The sequence below is a fragment of the Taudactylus pleione genome, unplaced genomic scaffold, assembly GCF_031769625.1.
Source record: "Taudactylus pleione unplaced genomic scaffold, aTauple2 ptg000520l, whole genome shotgun sequence".
NCBI lineage: Eukaryota > Metazoa > Chordata > Amphibia > Anura > Myobatrachidae > Taudactylus > Taudactylus pleione.
The window spans coordinates 3,734,469-3,749,139 of NW_028284922.1; the positions used below are offsets into that span (position 1 = coordinate 3,734,469).

The window sequence follows — 14,671 nt, forward strand, 5'->3', positions numbered from 1 at the left end:
TGTTCCAGGCTACTCTCTATGTGGTACTCAAAAGGGACAAGTGTTATTTTGAAGAAAAAAAATGTGACGAGAGAGAAAGAGAGAGAGAGAGAGAGAGAGAGAGAGAGAGAGAGAGAGAGAGAGAGAGAGAGAGATGTTTTTAGTAGATTTGATTTAAATGATTTCATTTAAATGATTGCTGTGGTTTTTTGAGTCAATCCCCGGGGTTATCATGTACTGTAAAGTGGCAGCTGGCCAGTGCATGAGCATGACCACCAAAGAGATTCTGCAGCAGCTGCGTCAGTGTTAACTGCTTAAGAGGGAGGTGTGTACTGATCCCAGCATTGCCTGTGTGGCACTCTGTAGCTGCGTATGCCACCACTGTGGAGGTTCCTCTCTGTCAGATGCCCACAGAGCAATGCGGCAAGCAGGCACAGGCACTATGGGAAGGGGTTAACGCCGGATGATGGGGATAATGACAGGAGCTGGGTCTGCCTCGCGTGACGTCACACGGCTCCCAGCAGCAGCAGCAGCAGCAGCGGCGAGGACAGGGCTGGCAGAGGGACAGACCAGCCTCCTCTAATAGCTGCTGCCTGCTCATGTGACTGGGAACAGTAGTAAGACAGGTGCCTTCAGTTCAGCCTCAGTCAGGGGCGAGTTGCCTGTATGAGTGCTAGCTCTATTGCCTGTGCGCCTGGGGATTGTACTTCCATAAGATTTATTGCCGTCATTCAGGGACTGGATGGCGTGGGACATGTGCAACCAGGACTCTGTATGGAGTGACATAGAGGTGAGCATGCAAAACAAACCATCTCTTTTATTTTTTCTTACATGCAAATTTTTTTTTTTTTAATTCCTATTGTATTTATTTATTTTTTATACACTTTTTGCAAAAAAAATGAATATTGTGGAGCTGGAGAAGCAAAGTCTATGCGTTATCTGGAGAGCTTTTTTTTTTTTTTTGCAAAAGGCTATTTTAAGGCTTTTTACTTGTATGATGCTAGAGCGAAAGATTAGCTGCTGTCATCGGTGTCTCTTGCAGTTGGAAACTATTTGCATGTGCCTTTGGCTCTCTCTCCCTCTCTCTCCAGTCACATGCAATATGTATGCTCAGAGATATTGATATGAATCAGTGTCTGAAGTCTTTCCAGTGGCCTGCTTGGAAACATGCCACAGCTATTTATATAACAATTAACTTAAAATAATCTCCCTTATTACCGCTTGCATGACTTGGGCACTGCCTGCTTGAGCATCCCTTATGCTGAAATATGCGTGCATTAAGCTATTGCTAGCAATATGCAGAATTGTCACAGTGCTACTTTACATCTCTTATTATTGTTTTATGCAAATATTATAATATTGGTGTTTATTATAACTGCAATTAGCACCATTAAAAGCTACCTGTGTATGCACTAACAGACCCATCTATCACTCTACATGGTAGTAGATCGCCTGTTTATTTATCTGTGTAATAATAACACAATGCTATTATAATACATCCTAAAGGATGGTGTATGTGTGTATAGGACAGGACTGTGCAAGATGCTGCTGTGTGTGTAAAAATAGGTGGCCATACATCAATTGTACAGCTTCTGCTGGCTACAATTCATAAAGGGGGGAACAGCAAGCAGTTCTCTACTGGTCCCTGGAGTATGATATATAAGACAGAATTCTGCATGTCTGCATTCTGCAAATTGAAACAATATTAAGAAGCTTAAGCCACATATAAGTGGTATTATATGTGCAGTGAATTAAGGAAAACTTTATTTAAAAAAAAGAGAAGGTGGATATAAACCAATTCTATCTATCTATCTATCTATCTATCTATCTATCTATCTATCTATCTATCTATCTATCTATCTATCTATCTATCCATCTACTGTCTGTTTGCACACATGTGTATATATATATATATATATATATATATATATATATATATATGGTAATGTGTGTATTAACATATACATTCATATCCAGTATACAAATGCAAATGGTCTTATATAGAAATGTGCACATTTTTGACATTTATTTTCATGTATGTTGATTTTGGTATTTTGGGCGGTTTTATGATAAGCCATCAGGCAGAATGCATGCCAGTCTTATTTACTATAGATCATTTGCAAAGGTAACATTTCAAGCAAATGAGTTTCTGACTGCAAAGTCCTAATTGTTTTTGAGTAGCCAGAGTGCTGTGGCTTGTTGTTTAGCAGATAGTGTGGGTCCCAGCTGCTGTATGCTCATTTTTCCATCATGTATTATTCCTGCTGCTGCTGCCTAAGAGCTGATTGAGGAGCAGCTAGCATGGAAATACTGAAGATTTATTTTTGTAAACCAGTGATTGCAAGTAACATATCAACAGTTATTGATCTTATGATCGCCAAGGTTGGGGCAGCAATATCAAGCCACCGGTATTGTATGTATAAATGAATTAACTCCTGGTAGAAACGTGAGTCATAATTTGCTGCTGGGTTCGTACAGTTTCTCTACACACTGGTTCTTTACATGAAGCTAATTTGTGAAGCTTGGTAAACTGAAAAAAAAAAAAAGCTGATTAAAAGAAAGAAAAAAAAAAGAAAGAAAGCACACTTGCTGGGAAACGCAATCTGTCTGCTGTTCCCAGAACAGGACAGACCGATACTCATATTATTAAAGGCCCACGTAGCTCAAGTCCCAGATGTTTCACATTTTAATGAGGACATTGTGCGGGGAGATTGCAAAGATTGATTGAGGCATTTTTTTTTTACAGGACACATTGCAACAAGTTTTCCATCCTTTGCAATCTCTCTGCAGTCTGCTAGTTTAAGGATGCAGTTTATAAATGCAAAAAAAGTCATAGGTTCTGTTAACCCTCTTTGATATCAGAGAAGACTTGGGTCTCTCAAGATGACAGGCAGATATTAATGTCCATCTGACACTTAACGTCCTACATCATCTCCAAGCACCTGACCACTAGTGGTCAATTTATGCTCTGTCAAGTCTAATGGTGAATTATGCATATTTATTTGATTCTTATGCAGTTGAAATAATGTATTATCTTTCATGATACCTAGTGGTAGATGTTAGGGCCACCCAGTGACCTTAATAGCCAGGTTAGGGATGTAAGTTTCATATGTAGGTCTTCTGGTGAGTGGATGGACATGGTGTTGCTGGAATCTACAACTAAGATAGGATAAGTATCTGTTACAAATGTATGGGCGAGTGGCAGGAAAGAGTGTGGCTGGAGAGGTCAATTAGAATAGTGAAGGCTGGACCCACAGGGTCAGATGTAAGTTAGCAACAGGCCATAGATAACGGATATGTCCTGCATTTTGCTTTATAAACATGCATTTACAGTACAAGCATCCTTAGCAAAACTTTTTTCCCTTCAACGTAACCAACCATTGTCAGTGCTATAAAAGCCACTAAAATATGTAGATGTTGAGTAACAGGTTCCTTGTCACAGCCTCCTCCGTGATCTGACTCTATATGTGTCTATATGCGCCCAATACAGTTAGGTGGGCAATTGTTGCTGGTTTATTTTTAGAACTATTCTATAAAACGATTAATTCCACTGCATACGGAGCAATTGGCAGCATATATGTTAACGACCTTGGTTCATAAATAACTATTGCCATTTACTTTCAAGAATTTTTTTTCTTTTTGCCTATGAACATGTTTCATTGGCCAATAACTTCTTGACAATAATTAAAATGTAACAGCCACAGTCTAACCACTGACCCTTGCTTGTACCTGTATGGAATGTGGCAGCATTCCATATCCTGGAGAGACATTATGATGGGCATAGGTATAGTTTAAAGATTGCTTAATCTGGAAGGATTCCAAACTTTTTAAGGGAAGTTTAGTGCAACCTTGCTGGCCGCAGAGTAAAAATAGCTGATCACAAGGTACCAAATGCCGATCATATGTCAATTGTTAACGACGGTGGTATTGCTGGAGGTTTTCATGTGATGCCTTACTTTTGTATGATTGCAGTGCGCAGCTCTGGTTGGAGAAGACCAGCCTCTTTGCCCAGATCTCCCGGAGCTGGACCTTTCTGAACTTGACGTGAATGATTTGGACGCAGATAGCTTTCTGGGTGGATTAAAGTGGTACAGTGACCAATCAGAAAACATTTCCAGCCAATACAGCAACGAGTCATCCAACATATTTGAGGTATGGTATTTGTTTACAACATTGTTTAGCAGGATTTAAATTAAAAAAACAAACAAAGTCAGCTTGGATCCAGAACAAACTTTTTTTTTTTTGTAAATTAACATTGGAACCCGAGTATCAATTGATGCCCCTTCCATAATGTATTTTTGGAGTGTTTGGAAAGTGATATAAGTGCTGCTAGACCAAAAAGACATTTGTCACCGTGGCACTTGCTGCATGACCTTCCAGTTGGGTATCCGGAAATACTTTCGGAGCTAAGCAATACTTATTTTGCTAAATTTGCCTAAGGTTTCATTAGTGATTGGGAAGTATTTGAGATCTGTCGCTGGAGAAGCGGAAGGAGAACTGTTTTCCACAAGCTGGAAAGTTCTAAAGACGGAAACGTTCCCTCTAGCTGCTGACTTTTTTTTTTTCTCTTTTGGGTAGGCCTTATAAGACTAAGGAAATTAAATGTAGGATTTTAAAAATATGCAGACCCTTCGGATAAAAGGCAATCCCCGGCCAGCGTTTCAAATGAAAACGCTAGTGGAGCCAGTGAAGTAACTATTACAAGTCTTGTACCAGGTCTCCGTGACGCTAGTAATTTTAGACATAGATGTAAACACTTACACACTCTATATTGATCCAGTCCTGCACGGTAACAGGAGTACAGCATGAATCATTGATAAAAGCAAGACCATGGCATATTATGCAATGTATTCTCTCATCGCCCTTTAGGTGGGTACACACCTGAGCCACTTTCGCAGAACCAGGGATCTGCAGACCGAGCAGCCGATTAAGAACGACAATACACACTTACCAAAGTGCCGCTCAATGTGTCTGTGCCGACATCACAACTGGACGGGCATTTAAACTAGCACGTCCAGTTGAGATGTCAGTCACTGGGGGTCCCTGCAGCCAGTGTACAGGCAGGCACCCGTACACACAGCCATATGTGCCGATTTATCTCCAAGATATATCGGCATCAGCTGTGTTGCAGGACCGATGCGATATGTCGTCTGTACACACCCGCCGATACAATATGCGATATGTCGCTCGTCGGCTGATTGAGCGACATATCGCATAGTGTGTACTTAGCCTTACAGTGGATTAGTGGCCACTATATTCATAGGCACTATGAAAAGCACTTTAATCAGCCGCACTACTGGCAGAATGACCAGAATAAATAATTTAATACGGCTGTATATGGTGGCATTTGTCATATATTATCTTAAGTGAACATGCCAGCTACATATAGTGGAGACAACCATTTTGTAGACTGAACATATCCATTCATTAATAACTATTAACATCACTGAAGCATGAGGCACTCGGTTCTTCATTTGTTAGTGATGTCACAAATACCTAATGAATTGATAGGCTGAATTTTGAGTTCAGCCCACAAAATGGCCTCCTCTACTGCATGTAAAGCAGGCCACAGACTGCAGCCAGCTGACCTGGAAAGGAAGAGAGACTACACAAAAGTCGGTGTGCCCCCATACACTGCCATCTAAAAAATAGATGCCGTCTGTGTGCAAGTAGGTGCCTCATGCATCTGTGATGTTGTTAGTTCCTAGTGACAAGATATCCTGAATATTGATTTGACTTACAAAATGGCCTCCTCTGTGTGCAGGCGACAGGTATTATGTAAAGCATTTCTAGCAAATAACAGTGTGAACCAAGAGTTTGGTAGCCACCAAACACTGTATCCACAGTTACATAGGGCCTCATTCAGCAAGCAGAGCAAGTGAGAGAACGCACGGTGCGAGCCGATGTTTGCGATCTGCGCATGCATATGTATCGCATGGCGTGTGCGCGAACAGGTTGCTGAGTACGGTAAGGGCTCTCTCAGAGTACGCAGGGAGCTCGAGAGGCCTTTAATGTTGATTGACAGGAAGTGCCATTTGTGGGTGGTGAAAGGGGGGTGGTCGGCCAAACGCAGGGGCATGCATAAATTAACCTCAGCGGTGCCACACGCAGACGGGCACCTCTCTGCGTGCAGGAATATCTCAAGTCCTGCGACAGGGTCAGGTCTACCCTTAGCTTACACGCAGCTTCGATGCCACTCGATGTTCCCGATGTTTACGCTGTCAATCATGGCATAGGTGGGCGGCTTTATGTTATGCTGGGTGTCTGTTTCTTGTGCTGCGGTCTCCGTGCGTATACATTGATTAGCATATTCTCGCAGCGGCTGGGTACGTGCGTCTGCTAGTTTGCGTTCCTTGCTGAATCAGGCCCATAGACCCATGTCAGCAATTGCCTCTATTGATTCATGCCTTCAGTTCACAAGATGAGGGGAAGAATATCCTCTTCGGAGACAGTGACAAATAAGGACTACTTTCATGTCTAAAGTGGAATGCCTCAGAAGACAGCTGCATCAATTGCTGCCCTTGAACTTCGCCAGTGCTTCCTTTTGTCAGTGTAACGTTACACAGGCATGAAAAGCCAAGAACACGAGGAGATAGACCTAGCCACGTGCCTTATTATGTTACAGCAGTTAGTTGATAGAATAGTCTAATTGAACTGGAGATGGTGTCTTTTTTTTTTTCATTTCTTTTTTTTAACTGTTTGTCACCGGGCTTGCAGCACAGTGGTTCACATCTCAGATATTTCCAAAATAGCAGGATGACTGGGTTTGTGAAGCTCATCAACATAGCGGTGGCGTTAGAGGCACTTGTGTCGGTTTTGCTGGTGGGGAAGGTTAGATGGCCTAGTCAATGCCTGTTGAGCTGGTGACACGCTAAGTGTAGGTGATGTGGCACAATCACAGAAACATACAGATTTATTTTTAATTCTGCCCACTCGGTTGGACAGATCCAAACACTTGCTGGGCGTACTTAACAGTCATGACCTTAGTAGGCTAATTTTTCTTGTTTGTTCTTGAGTGGTTTCAGGCCCACGCGTGTAGCAATTTATGCTCCGTTATATCTAAAATAACCAATCTGACTTTTAATATAAACTTGTCTTGGCATCTTAGGCAAAGCTAATACATACTAAAGGACTGAACAGAACACAAAAGGCAGATAATCACCTAATCTCCATCAATTCTAGCAGTGCTTTCTATAAATCTCAGTGGTTGAACCTTATAAGCTCCGATACAATATTTTGTCCACTTAATGACACAAGCACAATTAATATGTGTGTAAACGCCGGCATATCATTGAAATTGTGGTTTATGATGTAATCACTCACACAGTGATGTCATTTAAGGATGCCCTAGTTAGCAGCCCGTCAAAATGACAGGACATTGCCGCGCCCGCGAAAAGTCCCATCGGAGCGCACAAACGGATCACTTTTCGGTCATTGCTGCTCACCAGCTCGGGGGGAGGGGGGCTGCGAGTAGAAATGTCAGCACCGGAGGATGTGCGCGCTCAAATGGAGCAACAATTGAATTGCTCCATCGGGCGCCATCTAGTGGCCGTCGGTGCGCATCACTCTTGAATTCCCCCCACACAGGTGAGGAACAGTGTTAGCCTCTTATATTAATAGATATTTTTAGGGATAGCATGTCCCCAAGGATTTGTGCACCGCAGAGACCCTGTACTATTTCTAATTCTCAGCTCAATATGCGGTCCCTTGTCTTAAAAAAGTCTCACTAATTTTTAGTAATTTAAAAGTCCATATAAAATGCTGGTTATATGTACTTACTGTGAGGATTCAGGTTAAGCCTAGCTGCCAAATTTAGCATTGCTTTCATATTTGTAGTGACATGCAAATAAGCTGAAATGTGAAATTACTGACACATTATTATAAAAGTTATGACAAGTTTTACAAGTATGTTGTTTAATTTGTTTTAGTTATTATTTTTTATTGTTTTCTAGTGCAAAGGAGGGGGTGGGCAGGTATTCGGAAAATAAGAGGGGGGAGGGTGTATGGGGTACCAGTTTCATGTTACAACATGCAAGTTTTTTTCCTTTGTGTTCATTTTAATCTTTAATTTAAGATGAAAAACCAGCCTGCTGTTTAAAGCCACGTCAATTATTTTGCTGGGCATAAACTGTTCATTCAGCTTTCCATTGTCATTAGGTTAGATCACATGCACAAACTACTACGGTACATATGACAGACTGGCTTGTGTCTGACTGATTAGCTTATGTGACTCCGGTTGTAGCTAGTGGGAGGCTGTTGTTTCCTGAGAGTAGGGAATTAAATACATTTTTGTGGGAGTGAGGGTGGTTGCCTTGGCTGATTGCATGACAGGAATAATAAAAAAAAAAGTAATAAAGTCACAAGACTCAGATATACAGGTATGACAACAGGTGTATTGTCTCTGCAATTGCTAGTGAGCCTGTTCCTTTGCAAGGACACACAGTGTGGCACTACACAAAGGCTGTCTTTGTTGCAATCTTGGTTTAGGGGCTTAGGAGGAACTGGCACCAAATTTTTTTAGGACTTTGCGTTACAACACTTTTGACTTAAGCTTTTGTGTGAGTCTAAATACAATGCCAGATTGCCACAGTCAGCTCTATGTCAGTGACGTGCATAGGAATGGCATTGGGATCATTTCCCCTCCATCAAAAGAAACTCTTTATTGGTGTGGCATACTGAAATAATGGACTTATAATGATAAAATATACACAGATGACACCAAGCAAAAAAATATATATGTTCACTTTTTTATATTCTGCTCCCCCCTTCCCCAATAAATGAGACTACAGCATGGCGCTCCAGCTGGCAGTCTGTGGCAAGGTGTAGACTAAGCGTCTTTTTTTGCAGTCATCGGCTTCTCAGAGAGCCTATATAGATTTCATTATGTGGCATTTTTTTGTTTAGTTGGGATAAAGCTTGAAAGCTTACAAAGTGTACTTTTAGGACCCATATGGCGGTCCCCGTGAAAAACATTGACAGCATGGTTTGCGACTCACGAAAAGTCTCTAATAATCACAGTACAACTTCCCACATTATATATTTTTTTGGAGGCTGCTCCCTTCTAAAATAACTTATGTTTTGTAGTTCTCTTTAAAAAGTATATTCTTGAGTAATCCACCATTATTATAACATATAACTAGCTAGGTAGAAGATATGTCTGCCCCCCCCCCCAACCCCATATTAAAGCTTAGTAAATGCTGACTTAATTACTGAACCCTCCTCTTTCACTTAGCATAAATTGTTGCAGAAATCTGTACTGTGTCTTTTATTAACGTGCAGTGTAATATTAATTAATACAGTCTTATGCTATTAGCATAATACAATAAATCCTGATGAAGTTATTTTCTTAGTGACGTATTTGGAGCTTAAGGCACTTAAAAGATATATAACATAATGTGCTCATTATTATAGATCGGAAAAGGGCACGTTGGCATTCCTTTCATACCATTTTAATACTTTTTGCTGGCATGGAAAGAGTTAACAAAAATTAAAAAAAGGGTCCCTTGGCCAGGAAGGATTTGGCCTCTCACCCCCCCCCCCCCCCCCCCCAAAAAAAAAGTGCCTGTAGCATTGTTATTTTGTCAACCAGCAGGTGTCACCCGCTAATCAGTCTCTCCACAGGGTGCTGAGTCAACATTACTCACAAGTATTCTCACTTAGGAATGCAATCTAAATCCAACGCTTTACATCCATAGCTCAGCCATTGAGAGACGTTGAGCCTTTCACAGTAGCTGGGTCTCAGGCATAGTCCATTTACATAACCGAATGGTAATGCCAAGCTTATGAAATGCATAACGTACATTAGTGTGGGTGGGCGGGACGCAAATTGTTTTACCGATGATTGAAATGGCCAAATATGATTGCAGCTGCTTCATCTGGGGTGCTGGGAGTGAGGGAAGAGAGTGAATCAGCTGGAAAAAAGCAAAGAGTTTGTCATTCTTGGCAAAGGATAGATCTACAAAGATGAATGACTTTCCACAAACGTCACATAGTTTAGTGCTGTGGCATTGATATGATTTCTGCAACTTTATCAGTTTGTAGAGAGGCAGATTACAAGCATTCAGTAGACCTGTCAGCTTCCTTACTATTGCAAGTTATTCATTGTAAGACCGATTAATGAATTACCAGATCTTGCGTAAAATGACTTGGCCTCACTTTTAAACAAGTACCAGTGTTGTCTTTGCTGGTCTTGTGACTAGTGTTAATGGGCTTTCAGTCATTCTGAACCTCCGTAGAATTTTCTCAACTGGATTTTTTTTCCCCTGTATTTTATTTGACTGCCATCGCCTTAGGTGGGAGTTTAAGGAGACATCATTTAAGGGAGAAAGTCATTTTGGATATTATTTGCTGGTGCCCTATAGGTTCAATGCAGTGCTTTAAAACAAGTATCCAGCATATAACCATTTTCTAATCAGCCAGATATAGCAGCAAAACTCTATTGCACAATTATTATTGGTATTTATATTACTGGTAAGAATGTTTAAAAACCCCCACCACAACTATATATTTTGTCTTAAATGAGCATTAAACAATACAGTTATAATTTTTTGAGTGCATAGACAATGTGTATTGTCTATAGATGTGATTTATAAAAGTATACAACATGCAGACGTGTACATTTTATGTATACATAATTGCGCACTCACATCCATTTTTGGAAACCATGGAGAAATGTTTTGAGGCTATTATGAGTCCAACGCACCTGGTGGACACAGTGTCCACTCAGAGACCACTTTCCTGTTTTACTTCTAAATTACTGCTCAATTTAATCTCATTTTGGCCTATAACTTTAGGGCGCAGGGATATCAGTACTGTTTTTATTGTCTCTTTTATATGCTTTAATTACATAGAACTGGGTAGCAAAGCGTTCTCCTATAAGAGTGCCTAAAGGCTGCGGGCTGGAAGTACTAGGCCGAAGCCTGATTTCCGCCATTTCTGTGGATGTGTAGAATTCATCGAATTTTGTAGAGAGAAACTTTTCTCCATAAATAATCTAATTTCAGCACTCTCGGATCACTAATACCGCTTTTATACCAAAGTTCCGCGTCTGACCCGGAGGTTGGTGCCGACCCAGAATATTCCCGAGTCGGCGCCGTTCACAACGGAGCCGGGTCTGCAGTGACCTGGCTCTTCCGGCTTTGAAGTGGACAATTAGAGATTACGTCATCTCCAATTCCAGCGTTGAAGTGGACAATTAGAGATTACATCATCGCCATGACCCGGATCGTGCTGTTTACACTGCAGGGTGGCATGGGAACGACCCGTAGCCAACCCTGCAAAATACCCGAGTTGGATCCCCGGGTCCCAGGACCTAGGTGGATTCGTTTACACCGACAAAAATCCCGGGTTGATGCGCATCATACTGGGATTTTTAGCTCGGTGTAAAAGGGGTATAAATGAACTCATGTTTTTTGTATGGTGCATTCATGTGCAGAGAATAATTGCTCTTCGCCCATCAGAGTGTGCACCTCTGCAGAAGCTTCTCGTGTAAAATCTGCGCACATTACTTAAAATTGCAATCTTGAGCAAATAGCATATGCACTGCAGGAAATGCATATTTTACACTTTTCTAAATGACCCTTAAAGTGTTATATGATGCATTATAGTAATCCTAGTAGACTACTGATGGTAGGTACCACTGGAGCAGGGACAGAAGTGAATGACTGAAATATTCTCTGCGTTATATGTGTGCGCTACAGAAACTACTTAATAAATAAATAATTGTGCCATGCTCAACATATGAGTGTACATGTGCAGTCCCCAATCCAGGATCAGGGAGCAATAATCTGGGTAGAGACCTGAGTACAGGGACTACAACACAATACCAGCTGTTTTGGGGCACTCTGGTTCAGTAACACTGAGCTATTAATCTAGATTGCCTGTGGAAATGCGTGATGTCTGCTATGTGCCTATGCATGGATATTCTTAAAACCTGGACCTTAGGGTGCCTTGAGACCCAAGTTTGGGAAACACTGATCTTAGTGAATACAAAGTTTCATGAGCTCAGCTCTCAATGGTTGGTATTTATGTGTGAGATGCTGTTTTCCTTTCACCATTTCTTTTTCATATAGTTCATTTTGTGAAAGACAATGGTTATAAAATTTATTTCTTTGGTTTGTTTCTTCCGTTGTTACAAATTATTTATAATTATGCTGGGTTTGCACAGTCATGTGACCACCATGGCAACCACAGTCACGGTATTCCATTCAATCAGCCGACGGATGACCTATTGCATAGAGCATCCTCGGATGTGTACAGGCGATATGTCCGTGAGCAACATCTTTCACAGACATACTGCGTCTGTCCTGCAGCACAACCGATGCTGATATATCTTGTAGATATATCAACACGTCTGACTATGTGTAACGGGCGACCTGCCGAGCACCCGTACAATTGCTGCAGGGACCGCCGATGACTGACATCTCAACTGGGCGGGCAAATTTAAATGCCCGCCCAGTTATGATTTCAGCGCAGACACATCAAGTGACCAATTGGTAAGTGTGTATTGGTTTACCAATATACCGCTCAGTCTGCAGATCCCTGGGTTGGAGTATATGTCACTCAGGTGTGTACCCACCTTTAAATAATTTTTTTCAAGACAGACTGATCTCGGACTTGTCGCCCATATGGAAGGGGATATAGCTGCAGTACTATACTCTTGGTGAGCTGTATATACTGCTGTGCTGTGTTAAAGACTATTTAGCTAGAGCTTTATTTGCTCATTTATACGTATAATAACTGAGATACAGAACCTTTTTGGCGTCAAAGAACCTGCCAGACCATGTGATGTCTACATACTGAAAGTCCAACAAAAAGTTGCCTTTTAAAAGTCGCCCCCTAAATCACCTTAAGTCCATTTGTTTAAGATTATAGATCGTCTTGTGCTGTTAAGTTAGTGCTAGACATATCCTGTCAATTGTTGGGTAGTTAAAAGAGGTTATCTTGGCTGGTCACTTAATACCGGTGTGTTTAATGTGTAAGATAATATTATAACACACTAAAGCATATCTGTGCTTTACAAGAAATGACATTATATGCACAATGTAATATTATATCTATTGCTTGCGGTGAATAAACAAGATAGGGCAGGATTGGCTGCTCAGTAGTACATTTACACACAGGCAGACTGCTTTGTGCCTGCTTCTCTTCATGCCCCTACTTGTTACTATGCTACATTATGTTTCTTACCAATCGCTGCCACTAATACACAAATGCAGATTGTTGTCAGACGTTACACAAGTACACAGGTTTTGGGGTGCAAACATGGGGAAACCACTCAGCATCCTTGGGACATCCCCCCAAAGCATAACTGCATAAAAAAAAAACCTTAAAAAAAAAGAGGAACACCCCTAAAAATTACTTTGAAAATAGGGGCAAAAAAGTACCAAGTGGGGGTACAAACATGTAAACTAGCAAAATAGACTTTAGGGGGGTCTGCAAGTATGGGGGAGGTATTTTATTGATTGCAGGTGTTTGCTGAAGGTGCATTTTTTAACCCTCCGCTTTTGCGAATTTAAACCATGCTTGCACCCATTTTCATGTACCCAAAATATGACAGGACAACTTATTTTCTTCAAAAAATAATACTTAATGCTATTCTTCACCACTTGTGCAAAGACGCTATATAGAGGCAATTTAAAGCACTTAAGTACCCCAAATAGCTCCAGGGGAGCTAATCAGCGACATCTATACTGATCCCCAATGTTAGTGCATCTTTTAGGGGGTGTTAGACTGATTTCCCCATCTCTGACAGCACTTTTCGCCTGTTTGAGTTTCGCCGGGACGCGTTTTCGAGTCCTTTGGAATTGGATCGGGTGACTAGCGGAGGCACGCCCCCGATAAGTTTCCGCGTCCAAAACACGCGATGGAAAATAGATTCCGCCAATGGTGGTCGAAATTATCGCGGCTAATTGAATACGGGCATGAAAGCAAATGACATTCAGCAATTTGCTCCCAAATGCCGGAAAATAGACTAAAAACTGTTGTTTGTTAAATGTTTGATCTAAACAATTTGTTCAAACTTGTCTGACGACCATTTTCCTCTGTTTTCTGGCATTTAGGAGCAAATTGCTGATCATCATTTACTCCCATATGTTACCAGATTTTCATTCCAACCAATCAACTAGTTGGCTGGTTGGAGGTAAGTTGGTCTAGTGTGTGGCCAGCTTTAGTCTTGTGTCGCATGCTTCAGTGATGTCTCTGATTCCTAATGAATTGAATTGAAAGCCTACTTACACGTCTCAGTGTTGTGCCTTATGCCTCAGGGTTATCTCTGATTAGTAGTGAATTGATAGGCTGCATTCTCATGTCTCAGTCTTGTGCCTCATGCTCCTGCTTTCTAGTGATTTACTCAGCAGCATTTTCATGAGCAGCGGTTTAGAATGTATAGTCAATGAATACGCAATAAATGTTGACTTATGCCCCTTTCACACTGCTATGCCGAGTCACACCCAGGGTTTTGTACACGGGACAATCCTGGATGTGACCCGAGTGAGACCCCTTTCAGGCTTGCACCCCGACCCGGCTAATTGTTGGGTTGGGGATGTCACCGCCATCAAGTGCCGAGCAGGCGCTTGGAGATGAGATCATTTCCATGCGCCATGCTGAGAACGGGACCCGGGTCACATCGACCCAGGTTACTTGTTCACACTGCACTACGAGCTGTGTTGAACACGTTACCTGCTCGTTACCT

The 14,671-nt window shown here is 41.5% G+C and overlaps 1 protein-coding gene across 1 annotated transcript in view; it reads left to right on the plus strand.

Annotated features, from left to right (window-relative positions):
• Positions 1-635: 635 nt before the first annotated feature.
• The window catches only part of PPARGC1A (PPARG coactivator 1 alpha), a 98,402-nt gene continuing 84,366 nt past the window's right edge, over positions 636-14,671 (plus strand). The window contains exons 1-2 of the mRNA XM_088450616.1: positions 636-769; positions 3,952-4,131. Coding sequence (XP_088306742.1) covers positions 722-769; positions 3,952-4,131 — 228 coding nt within the window. The 5' untranslated portion in view covers positions 636-721. The remainder of the gene's footprint in view (positions 770-3,951; positions 4,132-14,671) is intronic.